At 39.0% G+C, this 17193-nt stretch overlaps 1 protein-coding gene across 2 annotated transcripts in view; it reads left to right on the plus strand.

The window, feature by feature from the left end:
- Positions 1 to 16121, plus strand: part of LOC122410276 (uncharacterized) — a 58321-nt gene extending 42200 nt beyond the window's left edge. The window contains exons 2-6 of one of the 2 annotated variants that reach the window (XM_043418424.1): positions 1216 to 1421; positions 6824 to 6956; positions 8638 to 8771; positions 14183 to 14411; positions 15239 to 16121. In XM_043418424.1, the coding sequence (XP_043274359.1) occupies positions 1216 to 1421; positions 6824 to 6956; positions 8638 to 8771; positions 14183 to 14411; positions 15239 to 15315 (779 nt within the window). In that variant the 3' untranslated portion in view covers positions 15316 to 16121. The remainder of the gene's footprint in view (positions 1 to 1215; positions 1422 to 6823; positions 6957 to 8637; positions 8772 to 14182; positions 14412 to 15238) is intronic. The other variant, XM_043418433.1, reaches the window with a different exon arrangement.
- Positions 16122 to 17193: the final 1072 nt, after the last annotated feature.

Here is a 17193-nt window from a genome sequence, read left to right on the forward strand (position 1 = left end):
TTTCACTCTAACTCCACCGTCCTTACACCCTTTCGCACATCCCTCCTTTTATCTTATACTTCGCTCGGATGTCCACGAAGTTTTGAGGATGAAACTAGGAAACGAACGGGATAAGCGAGGAATGGATGAGGGGGAGGGGGCGGGGAAGGGTTGAAACGCGAAACGCGAGACGGACGAGAGAGCGAAGAGAAATAGGGCCGAGGTTTGATTTGGTTAGGATACGCAGGCAACGAAATGATCGTCGCTATGCAGTAGCAATCTAGTTACATAATGAGTATACAGGATGATTAGAGAATGCAGGCATTTAAATTTCTCCGCAATACGATGTGGGAGCTCTCACGGCAACGTTCTGAATTCGAACAATATCAACAACAACTAAAACGAGACGAAACGCACTGGCATTCCCTCTTGAACACGGCTACAGTACACTAAACTTTCCTTTGTTATTTGTGTGTGTGTGTGTGTGTATGCAGGAAGCTGCTGAAACGGATCGTTTGGGGGAGACATACATACGGACCCTATCTCGGGGCACGTCAAAAGTTCAAATGCTCACCCATACCGTAGACATTCCTATTTTCTAATTAAACAGCTCAACCTCCAATTACTGCGATGTAACAGAAACCCCGTGCCATACGATCGTTAATACGTTCGCTCATCTCTATGTGCTTCGATTCCCTGCCTACGTGCGTACAAGGCGAAGCTCGCCGAATCGAAATACCCATAGGAAAGAGTGCATGCAGTTTTTACGGTGTTAAACTTCAGAATTTGACGATACGACCCCCGCTGATAACACAGTACTCGATAAAACTACAAACTTTTCTGGGTATTAGAAATTTTTTAGTAACTGAAGAAAATTCGCACATTTGACTCTGGATAAAGCGAGGAAACGATTTATTTGAGGGAAACATCGACGTTTAACACACAAATTTCATATAATTATGCAATGTTTACTTGTTCACGAGTCATTTGTAGTTTTTTTTACTTCTAGTTCCAATTAAATGGGATACGAGAAATTTGAATCGTTGCAATGTCAATATCAGCGAGAATTCTTCGTGATTTTTTTTTTGACCGCACTTATTTTACGAGAAAAATGTTTTAGTCCACTAATGACAAATTGCAACCCACGAGAACTTTGCAATTTACCAATTGAAATATGGATGGACAGTGCTTCCTCTACGCAGTGTGACTTAACAGCTTCGTACTTGTCTATTGCAGGAATTCATGGACTGGAGAATGTTTCGATAGATATTCCGGAAGCAGTTGCCGTTGGAACGACGGTAACATTAACTTGCAAATACAATTTGGGGAAAGACCCTCTTTACACTGTCAAATGGTACAAGGGGCAAAAGGAGTTTTATAGATATTTACCCAAAGAGGACCCAGCCAAGTCGACGTTCGGAGACTTCGGCTCGAAAATCGATGTGAGTATGGATTTTAACGAAATTGCTGTTTCTTACTTTACACATGGACAACTATTAGAATTTTCTTGCTTAGATGTGCAAAAATATAGTGTCACGATTGATCCAACGAACGAAAAGCTCCACAAAAAAGTTCGAACATTTAAACAACCGGAAAAACTATGTCACTTCTCCTTAACTTTACGATGATAAATCTTTTTAAAAAACTCTCTTTACAATATTGTATACGAATGAAAAATTATTTTTTCCAGTCACCGAAATTCTAGTACAAAAACTCAACAGTATTTTCGTATGCGTAGAAAAGGGCGTTGGGCGCTCGGATCACTATCTGAGACGCATGAAAACTAACGAAATTCTCACTTTAATCACAGTTCATTCTGCCATTGTTCAACTTATTTCCGCAATGAAACTGGTACAAAGCTGGAAACACGGCTAGTATTTTATTACAGCTTCCCTTCGTTCGTTACCTTGGCTCTGGAGATAAGCACTGTACGCACTCTTGTTTCGGAGTGAGGACAATACTAATTTACTCAAGAAAGTCGTGCTTGCGTAACCAGGGTGTTAACGAACCAGCGCAGGGCCTGGATCTCTCGTCTAATGTGCACAATAGGATCGAGGTGTTATTTCAAAAGTTTGTCTCGTATCCAGCTCACTCAGAAACGGATCTAATAAACTTCGGCAAACTTGCATAAATGTCTCAATAAACCTCACGCGACGTTTCTCCTCAAAAATTCTCCCAATTCGTATGAAAGTTATACGCGTCGATCAAAGACACAATTTCATGAAACGAAATATATCGTCACGTGTTTTTTCTCGCTCGTCAGAAAAGGAGAATAAAAATTGAAGTGCCACTAAATTTGAAAAGTTTGCTAATCGCGTTGAGATTGTGGGAAAATTTTTTTAAAATCTTAGAAATACTATGATTCCCATGAGATATTGACATCAACTATTTTGGAAAGCTTCGACGTCAACTGCACTCTCACTCCGACTGGAACAATGAGCACGCACAGCTCGTCGAATTTCCGGTGCATTCCTCGCTGGCCACAAATTCGCGACCAGAAAAATGATTCTGTTTCTACTCGCAATGATGCGGTAAACTTATGAGAAAGCTTCGACTCGTGAAAGGTCATACTGCGCATTCGAATGGGGCCGACAATTCGTAAATCAGATATATCTTGGATGCAATAACATTTGGACGTAACGAATTTGCACGGATGCCGATGTATCTCCCCCGTCGATGTTGGGACATTACTTTCGATATGTGATCCGATGAATTTTGGTATCTCGTTTCCTGACCAAAGCAAAACCCACATATACCACCGTCCATAACAGCTCGTCCACCATAGTTCAAGACCATATACAATGGCTGCACAGCAACGCGATCACACCGAATTGATCGCTCGTGTGCACGCACTCGATTTTCGTTTTCTCTCTCTCTTCACCCTTCTCTCTTATTTTTCAATCTCTTTTGGTAGTTCATTCGCCCGTGGAATCCATCGAAACATTTCTCCAATACAATGGATTTTCAATTACATTACCGGGCAGGAAGTATATAGCAAGGACGTATCGCCTGTTGATAAATTCGACTATTCGCATCGAAATATACCCCTCGAACAGCCATTTCAACCCACCAACTTCAACCTTCCTGTATCGAGTGAGTGCAAAAAGGAAAGAGGATTAAAAACGTCAACATGTACTACTTTCATGGGAGCAGAAACACCTCCACTAGAAATCATAACGAAATTCAATTTTCAATCAAAACAACGAACATCCAGCAAGTGATCGGTTGAAAATGAGTATCAATTATTTATTAACCATTCGTTGATCGATGTCTTAATTAAAAGAATTTATTTGTAACGTTGATGAATTGCGTGATGCACTTGCTCTTATTGTGGTTTACTGAAACGTGGAATTTGCGTAGTTTCTTGAGGGCCAAAAAATGATGCGAAAATCGCTATATCGTAGCGAACTTTATTAATTAAAATTTCGTAGAGAACTTTGTTCTCTTCCCATCACAGAATCGTAAAATCAAGTTTTGAAAAAAAATAAAAATGTGCGTTGTGTACATGCAACTTCATCAGCCCTAATGGCATCAAAAGTTGATTCAGATGAGATACATAAAAACATTATTTCATGGCAAATGGAACAAGCGAAATGAAGTTTCGAAGCAAATACTGGTTTTACGTTATCCCTGTTTATAGCGTTTGCACATAGCATTTCGGTCAACTCTACGAAAACTCGGGAGCGCTTGCGCAGCAGTTTTAACTAATTAATCGATACACTTTTAAGTGAGCCTAAAATCAATGTAAAGCGTTGCGTAAAGAAAAAAACGTTGCACAGCCTGCGCTCTGACACATCCAAAATTTGAAGTATGTATCGGGATTCGCTTGCAGATGACCCGAACAAACAGGGGACGCGCGTGACGCAAGCCAAACCCGTTTCCACAGAGCCACCATAGAGCGACATTTTTTATTATTCGACACTGTGACAACGTCATTCTTTACACCTATACCGCTAATCTGTTCGTGCGGCGATGGTTAGAGATTTAACAGAGTTTCGATTTTTCGAACCATCCTACATACGAGTGGATTCATTTTCAGGAAAGTTAATAAAAGAACCGGAATTAGAACGTTCGAAAAATGCCATTATTTTTCTCGGCTCTAATGGAACACGAGCCTTAACGACTTCTGGAATTTTTTCTAAATTACCTCGAAAAAATAGCAGTTTATACCAGTTGCAAAGAAATCAATGTAAGACAGTACCGATTTTTGTACGAAATGAAAACGGAATCGTTCGACAATGAATTATGCAATTTTTTCTTTAACAAATATTTATTCCGCAACGAAAAAGTGAATTTCAACGAGCACGGGCACAGACCTAACGAGTCGAGCTGAATTAATACGTCGTGGAAACTTGGCAACTTCCGCGTCCAAATTTGGGGATAAACGACTTCGGACTGTGATTAAATGGCACGTTTTTTTGTTGTGTCGTTACTCCCTGTGGAAAGTTCATGAGAGATAATAAAGGCAAACGGATTGCTACCAATGAAATATGCGATTCGTAAACGGCGAATTGTTTTTTGAAAATCGATATATTATATTCTCATAGATTGAATGGAGGAGTTTACATTCGGGCGGGGTTTCCTATGCAGCATTTCACGGATTCAATTCACAATTTGTCGACGAACGAAAAAAATTCCATCTCGATTGCGATGTGTGCTAGCTCGCTGTCTTCTCCATTCGCCATTTATATACAAACGTACCGAATATATACAGTTTACGCGTTTTGAACGCGATCAATGGATTGGTGAACTAGATTCACCAAATATTTCGTTTAAACGACCTGCGCACACAGTGATTCATTCAACGATTGGGACGGAGGAAGACAGAAGCGAAAATAGGAAAAAGGATTCGGCAGGAAAAGAGGAAAATAAAGAACGCTAACGTTTGAACAATATCATAACTTTCGAAGAATCATTTAAAAACTCATAACTATATAACGGAGTCGATCGAAATTGATGGTTTTTCATATCTCACTGAATACTTCTCAAAAATACATGTAAACAATTCTATCGAACGTTGATTCACGTTTCCCATCTATCGCTTCACTGCAATTCCATGGTACAGACAAAAATTGCGTTACAACGAGGTATATCGTGATCGCACGGTTTCATTTTTTGTCTCATGTTTTCTCGTGATGTGCTCTTTCAATGGAAAACGAATCGTCAAAGTTTTGAATATTGTATAGTATATTTTGAATAGTAGAGTCAATATTTTGTGAGAAAAAATAAACATTTCCTGAAACCTTTGCCAAGAAGGTTTATTCTAAAAATAATGATTCTACTAAGAATGATTTATTCTTAGCCATTTTTATCTATTAATTGAAATCATGAATTGCTCTCGGTCGAATTGTTTTCGATTAAAATTAAAAGACTTCTCATCCATTTTGGTATCCGATAAATGCGTAACTAGGCAAACGCGATAATTGGAAAATTCCACAATTCGGCGAAACTCCCAAAGGGTTTGGAGGTGGATTGACCAAGCATATATTATGATCCTATTTATTCCCGGATTATTAATAAATATTTAAAGGATACCGTCGAGTAATATTATTAACAATCCATAGAATTTGTCATTACGAAATAATTAATTGTTTGAGCACGAAACATAGTGGCTATTCGAGATTTGCCGGGTATATTTGATGGCGAAAAGGTGATAATGGTTGTGTAATTTCAGGCAGATTTATTCCGAAGCGTTGGAGCGTGATCGATTTTATAAATGCATCAAGGTGTTAGCACTCCGTAATTGTTAAGCGTTTTACGATTATCGTGAAAAATGCTGAAAGCCTTGGACTCGTGTATTCCATTTATAAAAAAAATGAATTAACATATTTGGGGAGTGGGGAATTGCGTAATCACACGAATTGGCGAATTTCAGTAATTCTCACAACTTGCCACAGATTTCCAACGCCCCTTCTCCCCCATTTTCCTCTCGCTCTCTCTCTCTCTCTCTCTCTCTCTCCCTCTATCTCTCCGGTTCTTGCAGCGCACGAGGGTGAATTCCTCTCTCAGCATTCGAGAGAGAATAGAGATTTGTGCGTTGTGCGAATTTAGGTGTTCGTGCTGGATGGCCAGGGCTAACGTTCCGAATTGATTGTATATGATTTATATCCTGCCACAGCTAGGCAACATATAATTAATCGTTGTTACTAAAGCATTGTTATTCGAGTGTGGTGTCGAGAACGCGCGGCAACGTCAGTGAATCAACCAATAACTTTACATATATTGTGTTTATATGTATTACATATTTATCCCTCGATATACAGTTGTATTAATCGATCGATATCCCAATAAATAGTATTCCGTTTCGTTCATTCGGTCAATCCTGCGGTTGGATGCTGTTAAATTAACTCGAATCCCAGCAAATATTGTATTCATGAGTGTGGTTCACCCTCAAGCTCTCGTCAACGATTGCCATCCGTACAGTGACGTTATTCATAACAAACAGCAGTGCCAGTCAATGTGTAAAACAAAGCTTCACCGTATCGAGTTCACATCAAATCTATCATACAATAAACAAGATACTCTGTACTTCACTGTGCGAATTTAATTGGCATCTGTCGCTCAACGTGTCGCTTTCAAACCGTTCAATTACGAAGAAGAACGTTCGACGCCTCTCATTGCTGCTGCGCAGGTCTCGTATTCTTGATATTGCGAAGGACCAATCTTTTCATCGATTTTTTCGTGAAGCACCGTTTCTCTGTCCCGAAATCTTTGTTCTTGTCACTGATTAATTACTCTGAGTACTTTATATATTTGTTGTGCAAAAATGGCAAAATGTTGAGGCTGATTGAAAACTTTTATTGGGGTTCAACGAATTATGGAACTTTTTAAATCTCCTTTGCAGAAAGCTCGAAGCGACGAACATCGAGTCGTTCTGACTAACGTTACTCCGGATTTCGATGGGAAATATCGCTGCGAGGTATCCAAGGAAACAGATTTTTCGACGATGGTAGTTTCCGGCTACATGCACGTTGCCAGTAAGTAAATAATGCTCAGTTCCCAACCCTACCAAATCACAGGCGCCAATAAACAAGAATGAGTGAAAAAGCACAAATTTAATTATGAGAATCAATGAGAAAACAAACGATGTGGAAAATGAAATTATTTGTTGTGCATCGTTCCAGTAAATTGGTCAACTTTTATGTTGAATAAAATGAAAGGAAAAAGGGGAGAGACATAAATTGATGACAACTGGATCGAGGGAGCTTTTTATCGTCTCTAAGACCGGAACGTAACTGACTTCGATTTTCCACTCTGATTGAACTCGTGACTTTTTGCGTGTGCTATTACCAAAAGCGAATTCCCCTCTTTCTCTCCATCATTATATTATCCACCCTCTTTTCATTCCTTCGGCTTCGTTTCCTTTGTTAACCTTGCTGAGACGAACGAGAGAATCGACGACGATGTACGTCGAATGAATAGGATTATTGTCAATGTAATCTACGTCTCATCAGCGTTAATCCTGCCGTCTCAACATCATCGTTGAGACTGTTCACTACGAAGACGGAGAAGAAATGACGTATATGTACGTCTATTTGAGGCTGCAGACTGTCGAGATTTCAGGCTTTGTACCCCCACCGCATTACGAACCATTCTTACCTCTTTGGAGATTTGAGGCTCACGGAATATTCGCGTCAATAAAGCTCGATGTGAAATAGAGAATTGCGAGGAAGCACGAAAAAATTCTTTCTGGAGGTCAAGAAACAGCTTAAATGAAGAATTCTCGTGGCAATACCGCGATTTATATGAAAACTTCGTGTCCCTCATTTAGGAAAATGAAAACTGAAAAATCACCTCAATTTCTCATGACTCATTGAGATTCGATTCACCACCTTAATGGTCAAGTTTGCCATACTTTTGACACTAATTATACTAAATAGATTGAAAATCCTGTGAGAAGGTTATGAATGTACTTAGGAAGGTCTGCTCCGGTGAAGAAAAAGCTTCGATAAAAAAAAGCTCAAAGCCATTCTGTATCGTGTCGATTATTCGTTTTCAGTTTTGTTGATGTGTTTCATTGAATTCCGTCTTTGTCTTTTTTTTTTTTTTTAATCCGTAGACACCACACTGGTGCAAATTTGCATCCATGAAAATTTCAAGTGTCCAGAACTCCAAAATTCCATTCTTCAATTTGCCCGTTTATCTATAATAAAACTTGATTTTTCAATTTTTTAATCATTGTCATCATTTACTGAGGAATTGTTACCCCTAAAAAGTCTCATTGTAATATTAATTCCACACATTCATGGATGAAATAAAAAGTTTCGAAAAGTCCAAATGCAAATTTGCACCAGTGCACTGAGTGCGTGACCTCAGAGGAAGTGTGGTGTCTACGGGTCAATTTCGGATAATTGTTTCTTTCCATGAGCCTTTTATTCATCCGCGTTTCGTTCCCTCGAAACGTATAATCGTTTGAAAATCATTGAGAAGAAAATGTACATATGAAATTTGATAATAAAAACATAATTTTGAACGAAATTAAATGAAAATGATAAAAGACCCAAGATCTAATTCAATTTCTATTCACACCGTTACAATCCGCACAGCTTTTCTAGCCAAACTTGATCGATCGTTGAATCGAAAGCAAAAAGCCGCGTAATTAAGAATGTCCTCGTGCTCGTCTCTGCGATAAAAAGCTGAACGCACTATAAATTTCAGGTCTATCCAAGGGTGGACCGGTCTTGCGGGTTGAAAAACCGAGGTACGAGGTTGGCGATGTAATAAGGGGCAACTGCACGACACCACCGAGCAATCCACCTGCCAATGTCACCTGGATCATCAACGGGAATCCGGTATGTACGTTATGGCACGACGATGAATAAAACAACAAAAACGTAACCCTCCTCACGATCCATCGCGGGAAATCATTCCGGTCAGTTTGTTAGAGGACGAAAAACTAGTATGGAGGGAAGACGAATGTTTCTGCCAATACTATGTACAGCACTGTATCGTCTTTGACGCGAAGCTTTAAACACAAAATTGCATCACGCGTGAATCGAAGCTTGTTCTCAACGTTCTACTTCGAGGCATACGAAATTGTGATTCATCATCGAAACTCAATCATTCGTAAAAAAACATTCAAGAACAAACCGACCTTAATATCATTCAGTCCGGATGGGAGTTGAATAGAATTCGACTAGAATAATCGTAGCGATTTCCCAAGCGAATGTAATGCTGTATAAAGCTCTCGAACTTCGGTGTAATAGAGCCAAATACTCGAAAGCAATCAGTGAGTCATTTTCGAGGAATCTCCAGTTTCCAAATTTCATGTTATGCATATCCCGTGCAATATTGGAATGAATTGATCGTAGGTTTTCCCATCATCTCAATAGCATTCCTCAAATTTCTAGCCGTCGTAGCCCGCCATCTCTTTTTTGCTGTACGCATAATCTGTGCCAAAATCAACCTCCTCGAGTTTCCATAACCTAGAAATTTCGTAGAGCAGAGCGTTCTTCGAATTTCCCCTCCGGACTTGGTGTATAATCGAAATACTCCACAGCAGGTTCAAGTTTGAAGTTGAAATTGAGTTATCTATATGTATACGTATAGGAGTTTGGAGGAACGGGCGAACGAGGAGATAGTGGATCAGTTTATTGGCAGGACAACTCCTTCGGGCGGCTGTTCATATTTCCTCCAAAATATGAGAGGTCAATCGAACGAGCGAATACAGATATAGATCGTCACCTCGCTGCATTCAACTTCTTTATGCAATAATTATATCTTTCGCTCGGTTTTTCGAGCAGTTCTATCGGCCACTGAAACTGTACAATACACGTGCACCGAGCACTTCTGCGTGCGCTTTATACTCGTATCCACTTATCCTGGAGAACCACACAAATATTTCTATCAACGAGACAATTTACTATCTAAGCCACCGGATGTTTATCGATGATCTTCGAACTGTGAGAAGACTGGACCGAGTCTCTCGTCAGCGTACGATGGAGATTCCAAGATTTTTTAGAGCTTGTGACAATTCTTTTTGGATTTGAGAAAATTACGATTTGATTTTAAATATCGAACAAAATTTATTCGTTCATTTGATTATTTGTATCGTTCATTGCATAATAAAATAAAGAAAAATTATCTTTTTATTTTCGTTTCGAACAATCGGCTTCAAGTCCTGTTTGTTTTATCGGACTATTCGCTCGATCGTTCGATCACAACTTAAATTGAGAGGGGGAATCGAGTCGCGGAGAAATATTTTGCTCAAATTATATACTACGTTAAAATTTGGAGATAGAACTCTGGTTCTAATTTCTCGTTATAAGCTGAAAAAAAAAATATCAATGTCGAGCACCGACAGCGATGGAGACGCTTTCGGTGATCGCCCGAGTTGAAGAGCCTTTGACGAGATCAGTGTTCGGTTTGATCTCAGCTCATGGTCAGAGGCTTCGTTTCGTGTACTGAGCGATAGACGATTCCTCGAATCTGAGCTTTTGACCAACGAATATTCAGCGAAAATATGTAACGCTCATGCTCCGGGCTGTTTCCCTCAGTCTGAGTACAAATGCGATAGAGAGTTGTAAGTACCACACTGGAGAGACTTTTATGAGATCGAATAGTAAAAGTTTGTAAGAGTATAAGAAGGGGAATGAAAAATGAAAAAATAACGCGATTTATTTAGAGCCTGTAGATGGAAAATCTCATTTGCATATTCGAAAAAGTCAAGATGAGTAATCAACTCGAAAACGCTTGATGCAAACATTTGATAGTTAATGAGCTTTTTTTTAACGAGTTTGGAAATAGCACTTTAGAGGGAAAGTGTTGTTTTGAACGTTTAGCGATGGTATGTGGAAACGCGTGTGCATTATATGCATGGATTGGCACACGCTTGTGTTATATTCATGATGCTTTTTAGTGGGCCGAGAACTCAGATGAAATCTACGTGGCTTTTCAATAGCATCAACACAAATTTACGCGAATTTCACTCCCGCGCTTGCATGTGTCACACAATCACGTATTCAGGTATTAAATAAAATGTGTTTAGTTGTATAGGTGAAAACATTTATACACAGATATTGTAAAAGGCACATTGAACGAATGTGATTGAGTTCAATACCGAATGATAATAGCTTGACGCTCTGTCGAACACGAAAAGCATCGATTTTTAAACTGAAATATTCAATCCCGTATTACCCCGACAGAGGAAAAATCAGGCAAACATTATTCGCGGCTCTGACACAGAAAATCCATATCGCAAAGTAAATTCTTCTCAAAGATTGAACCAGCTGCGCAAAAATAATATTGAATTCTCCGACATAATGAGAGCTCTGGAACTTTTAACAATCAGAATAATTCACGAATGAGCGATAAAGCGGAATGTGAGATTGAACCTCGCCCATTTTATTCTCTGACGTCGAGGCAAAAGTGGACTAAAATTCAGATTATTATGAAGGCGATTTATTTTTTAAAGATATCGAGCTCGATTGTATTCGTCGAGGATTATCGATGCACGAATTTATCTCAAAGTAAAAACAAAAAATACCTTCGAGAAATCCGGCGATGCGATTTCTTTGTTTAATACTTTGTCCGTGAAAGAAATCAGGTTCAACGAAACCAGAAATAATCGTTATTGTAACGAATAAAAAAGATCTTGAAGAGGGACAATGTTTTATCGAAATAAAAACAATGGTCAGAACAGAGCGGTAGGAAGGAGGATAAGCGTTGAGGTGGAATCAATTTTTTATAGCCATTCTGAAGAGTTTTTGCGAGGAGCAATCGAGCGGAGTCATATATCACAAGCTATGCTCCCGAATGGTGGTGTCGAAACAAAAATTCTCTTGGGGAAAGACGCCGAGCAGGTGCGACCCGATCAATATTATCGGAAGTGTTCGAGCTACTGTTGCCGAATGGCAATCGAATTTGCAGGAGTGTAAAAGGCGCAGCGTGTTTCTCATAATAATGAAGGAAAAGACAAACGAATGAGCCGATGACGCAACTTGCTTAAATTCAGAAAGAATGTCAGACGACTGAAATATCTAAAAATAAATGAGCTGACTGCGAAAAAAAATAAGACCGAAGGAAAAATATGTTGGCAGATCAATTCGAATTATCGGAAATAGGATACTCGAGCAACTGGGTCTCGTTTAATTGGCTGTTATCATTTTAATTGGTGCAAGAATTCCACGAGGATTTCATCGAGCGGCGGCTTGGGGTGGGCTCAAACGGCGTGATGTTATAAAACCGAAGAGCAGCTTTTTCTTCTTGTCACAGTTTAGTATTTTTTCTTTCACAAGTAGCATTATTTCTTTGGTAAGTCAAGTTGAAGTTGACGTTTATATCGGGACGCGTCGTAGTCGTAAATCTGACTGAAGCCATCCGTTAACCTCCGTTTCCTCAATTTAAATTCATTGCATCCCGAATCAATGAAGAATCATTCCGGCGTGAGCTTCGATTCCGGCAATTCTAAAACCAATAATCGTAAGGTCAATCGGAAGACGAGCCATAAAAATAGACCAATGAAATCAAGATCCCAAAGACCAAGGGTGTCTGAACGCGGGACAATGGGCCAGTTGAATTACGTGATACGGCTTTTTTCCTCTCGGCGTAAAAGAGTGCCGGAAGCAGCCAGTAGATCTCGCGGGCTCGTTCGCTTACGTTCAACTCTCGCTTCGCACATTATGTGCGGGTAAATGACCGAGGGAAAAGCGTTATGTATATGTATCCAATATATACAAAGTGTCCTCGAAGTTTTATCTCGGATCGGGTGCTCGCAGCCCCTTAAGATCTAACCAAGGATTCCACGGCTATTTTTATTTTCACTGCACCGTTGATGATGTAATGTTCGAAGGATGACGATCAATGTGACTTTCTGGGGTCTCGCGTTTCCCATCGACGAAATAGTTTCAATGGATAGTTAATTATATGCAGTAAGAAGACAAATGTCCGGGGATTGTTGCCCTGAGAATTTGATTATTTTCAAATTTTCTTGTGATATTTGAGACAGCCTGTAGAGCAACATCCTCGCGCATACGGGAACTCACCTATCTCGTGGTTTCCAGTTAATTAGTTCTTTACACGAGTTTTAACTATGTAACGATCCGACAGTCAGATCCTTAACGAGTGAAAAATCCACGATGACGCATACGATGTCTGCGTTCGTGATTCTCGGCTCACCTTGCTCCTTTGAGCTCGGGAATCTCACCAGTTTGACTTTTTCTTTCATGCCTCTGTACAAGGAAAGACATCGACCTCGATATACATAATGCATTAAGTCGATTTTTCAAAAGTTTTTTTATTACTATTTTTTTTTTTTTTTTTTTTTAATGGAGATAATCGATTCTTAACAAAGCCTGTAGAGTGTCCGGAAAATAGATTCATTTTAAAGGGGGATCCTGCTTTAAAAAGTTAAAAAAATCGATTGTTTTCGGGAATGTTTTTGGATAGACGGAAATAATTCACCATAGCGAACTGTTCGGTATAGTTTCGAGGATTTTTCAAGAGTACGCAAAAACATTGTTTTAATGTGGGAAATACTAATTTGTAGATGGCTTATGCTCAAAGTCTCATTGTCGAAATTTCTCAGTTGTGTACAATGTGGAGATCGCAATTAATGTCTGCAACAAAAATTCCAATTTTTTTTTCATTTTCATACATTTTCCTTCCACATGAACCTATGAAAATCCGAAAAAATTTCGGAATTCTATATTTTTAGCGAGTTTGAAGAAAACGCTTCTAAAGCGTTTCCTGTGGAAGGAAAATACATGAAAATGGAAAAAAATTGGAATTTTTGTTGCAGACAATAATTACGATCTCCACATTGTACGGAGTTGAGAAACTTCGACGATCAGACTTGGCGCATAAACCATGTACAAATTAGTATTTCTCACATTAAAAAAATGTTTTTGTACTTTTGAAATATCCTCGGAACTATACCGAGAAGTTCGCTATGCTGAGTTATTTCCGTCTATCTTAAAAATATTCCCGAAAACAATCAATTTTATGGAAATTCAATGGAGTGGAGAAAAAATCTCTTCAATTTAAATAATTCGTCACAAAATTTGATTCGCTCAAGTTCGAAATGGTCATTAACCTGCGAAATGCACAGTCAGAGATTTGCAATTATTCTGGACCGAAGTTCGCGTTATTCCGTAACCATGTCGAGATTTGAGTGTTTTCTGAAGCGCCACATTCAAGTAAACAAGCATAATAACATCGTGCTCATAACAGTGACTTATTTTCTCGTTTTATTTTACGATTCTAGATAAACGCGAGTTCTATCAAACGAACTAATCCGAAGGGCGACAACCGCACGGTGACTTTTGTCACTTTGGACTTCGAGATAATACCGGACAGCTTTAAGAATGGCAGACTCCAGATCGTTTGTCACGCAAATGTCTTCCAACTGTACAACGAACGAGCCGACGTCGTGCTCGACGAAGAACGTCCAAAACTCGCATCGGTGCTTGGTACTCGTGACTCACCTCACACTGGTAATCAAATCGGACTGATAGGAACGCGGGGACACTTTTTATCGTCGCGTATATTATTTGTTGGACAATTATTCGCTCATTGAAATGAAAATTGATTTCGCGAAAATTCACAAGTTCGTGCAGACCGTCTGGCCATGATTTTCCATTTCTACTGCGCAATGAAAACTTCTCAAAATTGGGTTACAGACTAGCACAATTCGAGTGATTTTTGGTCATCAATTGGGGCTCGGATCTCAAGAACGAGTAAACTACAAAAACGACTGAATATTATTTTCAACACAATTATTGAATTTCCACCACATAAAAAAATCAGGATTTCGTGACTTTTCGAATACTTTCAAGTCTAATCGATCATCGTAGCCATCAAAAGCCCGACACCGTGTTTGTGGAAACCGTTTTTCTCATATCCGTAGCTTCCACGCTTAGCCACAATAAAAAAAAAAACCAAAATCTTTCAAATTTTATTCGATAAACGCAACGTCCTTGCCACCAAATTAAAAACACCCAGCGCAGTTGGAAATAACAAACAGAAAATCCAAGAAAAAACGTATTCGTCGAACTGTCACCGTAAAAAGACGACACTGAAGTTTCCAATGTTGGAGCCCAACGAAACGAACGAAAAGATTCACCAATTTTTTATTTCACCAATCGTTGGTGCAGCTTGAAAAACTACGAATCGCAAATTTGGCAGGGAACAAAATCGAAGAATTACTGGAATTATTGGAGAGTTTTTTTCCATCATTTCGTTGGACTCCAACGTTGGAAAATTCGGCGTCATGTAAAAAGAGCGATTGATTAGCATAAAAGAATAAAATTTTGTATTACAGGTGCAGCATCGAGAGCAGTAGCTCAATGGATTTACGTCGGGGCAGCAGCTAATTGGTTGTTATCCGGTCTGAGATAACAGGCGAGTGTCAGCCAAATTTGTGCGTAGAATTGTACCCCCGAAAGCCGAAGCAAATGAGTAATCGATCAACGATGAGAATCGAAGTACACGCTTGACGGTTGTTTGGAACAGCTGGAAAGAAGAGGATTGTCCGGGATTAAACTGAGAGGTGAAAACTCTGACGACTGATAATTAGGAGAAGGAAGAGAGGAGTATAATAAAAAAAGAAAAATAAAAAAAAATAAAAAAAAGCGAAAGAAGGAGAGCAAGAGAGCGAAGGCTTTAAACGAGCGTATGTTATTCATGTAAATAGGATAATGATTTAACGAATTACGTGCATATGTATAATATAAGGCAAATGTAATCGCTCGGAAGAGCGAGCCTCGCGACGAGAATTGTAATCTATAAGATAATGTCATTGTATTAGATCGACGATATTCATTCTCCCCCGCCCCCCCCCCTCTCTCCCCCTCCGCCCCACGGGTGTCGCGGTAATTATTTAAAAAAAATAAAAACGTCAAAAACACAGACACACATACACACAGGAATAATAATAATGATAATGATAATGAAAAAATATGAATAATAATGTTAATACGACTAAGGAAATCAACGTTGAAGAAAAATGTGTGACAACATGTGACAAATATTATACGGTGTTTTCTATCCTGTGACGATTATTTTGATACCTCCGAGAAGAGTACCACGGTAGCTAACATCAATACGTCCTGTCGAGTTTCTAGATTAAATGCTGTTATCGTTTAACAAGTTTATCTTTTATTTCGTCAACTTCGAGAACAAATAAAAGTAAATCAATAAATGAATCGATCTTCGTTAAATATTCCGTTTTAACAGAATCAATATCGTCTATTAATTTGCACTTTTCCTCTGCAGGCACTATACTCCTCAATTTCGTTAATTCCGACGAATCCATCTCTCCTTTCCAACGATCATCCCATCTCTAGCTCGCGACCGTAATTTTACGAGAGTTAATGAGCTTATGCTAAATTCCAACTGTGAGTGAATGTGTTCCACGAATACGTATTAAGCACACCGCGGATCTTGTGGGCCTACGGATGTGCGGTGGATTACACATCCCTTCGGACTGTACTCTGTACTGCGAAGGTCAACAACCCCGAAACAACCGAGAATAACGTAGGGACTACGAAAAATTCGAGGTTGAAAAATAATTTAATGCGAGATAATTACGATTTTTGAGTTGCTGGTTTTCAGCAAACATTTTGTTCTACTAACGAGCACGTGATCATTATGTTTCTCGCCTGTTCCGGAAAATTATTCATTTCACCGTCCTTTGGCCCTCGAAATTCATTTTATTTATTTATTTTCTTGAATCTTCAAAGTTTCTGGTTACACGAACCAGCGCATCTTTTTGTGAATACTTTTTTCTCGTGCTCATACATTATTACTATGAGCTCGCTACGCGATTAAACATTTTTGAAAAACATTCTCACAGCTTCGTTACGCTGACAAGATAGTCTGGAATTACGTTTCGAGGTTCATTTAGAATCATAATTAGTGTGGATTTCCTCCAGTAATTTGAATCTTTTCACGACTGTTAGTTTCCTCTTTGCATTCAGTTAAATTTAACGTTCATGCTTATTTTTTTTTTCACTTTTGCAAGGGTGGGGCTCAAAAGTTCGCTATTTCAGGCCTTCTAACTTTTGAACCCCACCCTTTTGCAAAAAAAGCTACTCTAATGGTCGACGAATTGGACATTTTAATATTTTCTCTAAAATTCTGTCAAATTACATTAACGGTTGCCTTTTTTCTCTCCTTAACTGCGAATAACCGAAAATCGAACACAAAAACTGTGCAGGAACACTATTGGGAAAACTTCTTCGTCGACTTCCAAATCCACAATTTACCAATGCGAAA

Source organism: Venturia canescens, chromosome 1 (genome assembly GCF_019457755.1).
Source record: "Venturia canescens isolate UGA chromosome 1, ASM1945775v1, whole genome shotgun sequence".
In the NCBI taxonomy this organism is placed as follows: Eukaryota; Metazoa; Arthropoda; class Insecta; order Hymenoptera; family Ichneumonidae; genus Venturia; species Venturia canescens.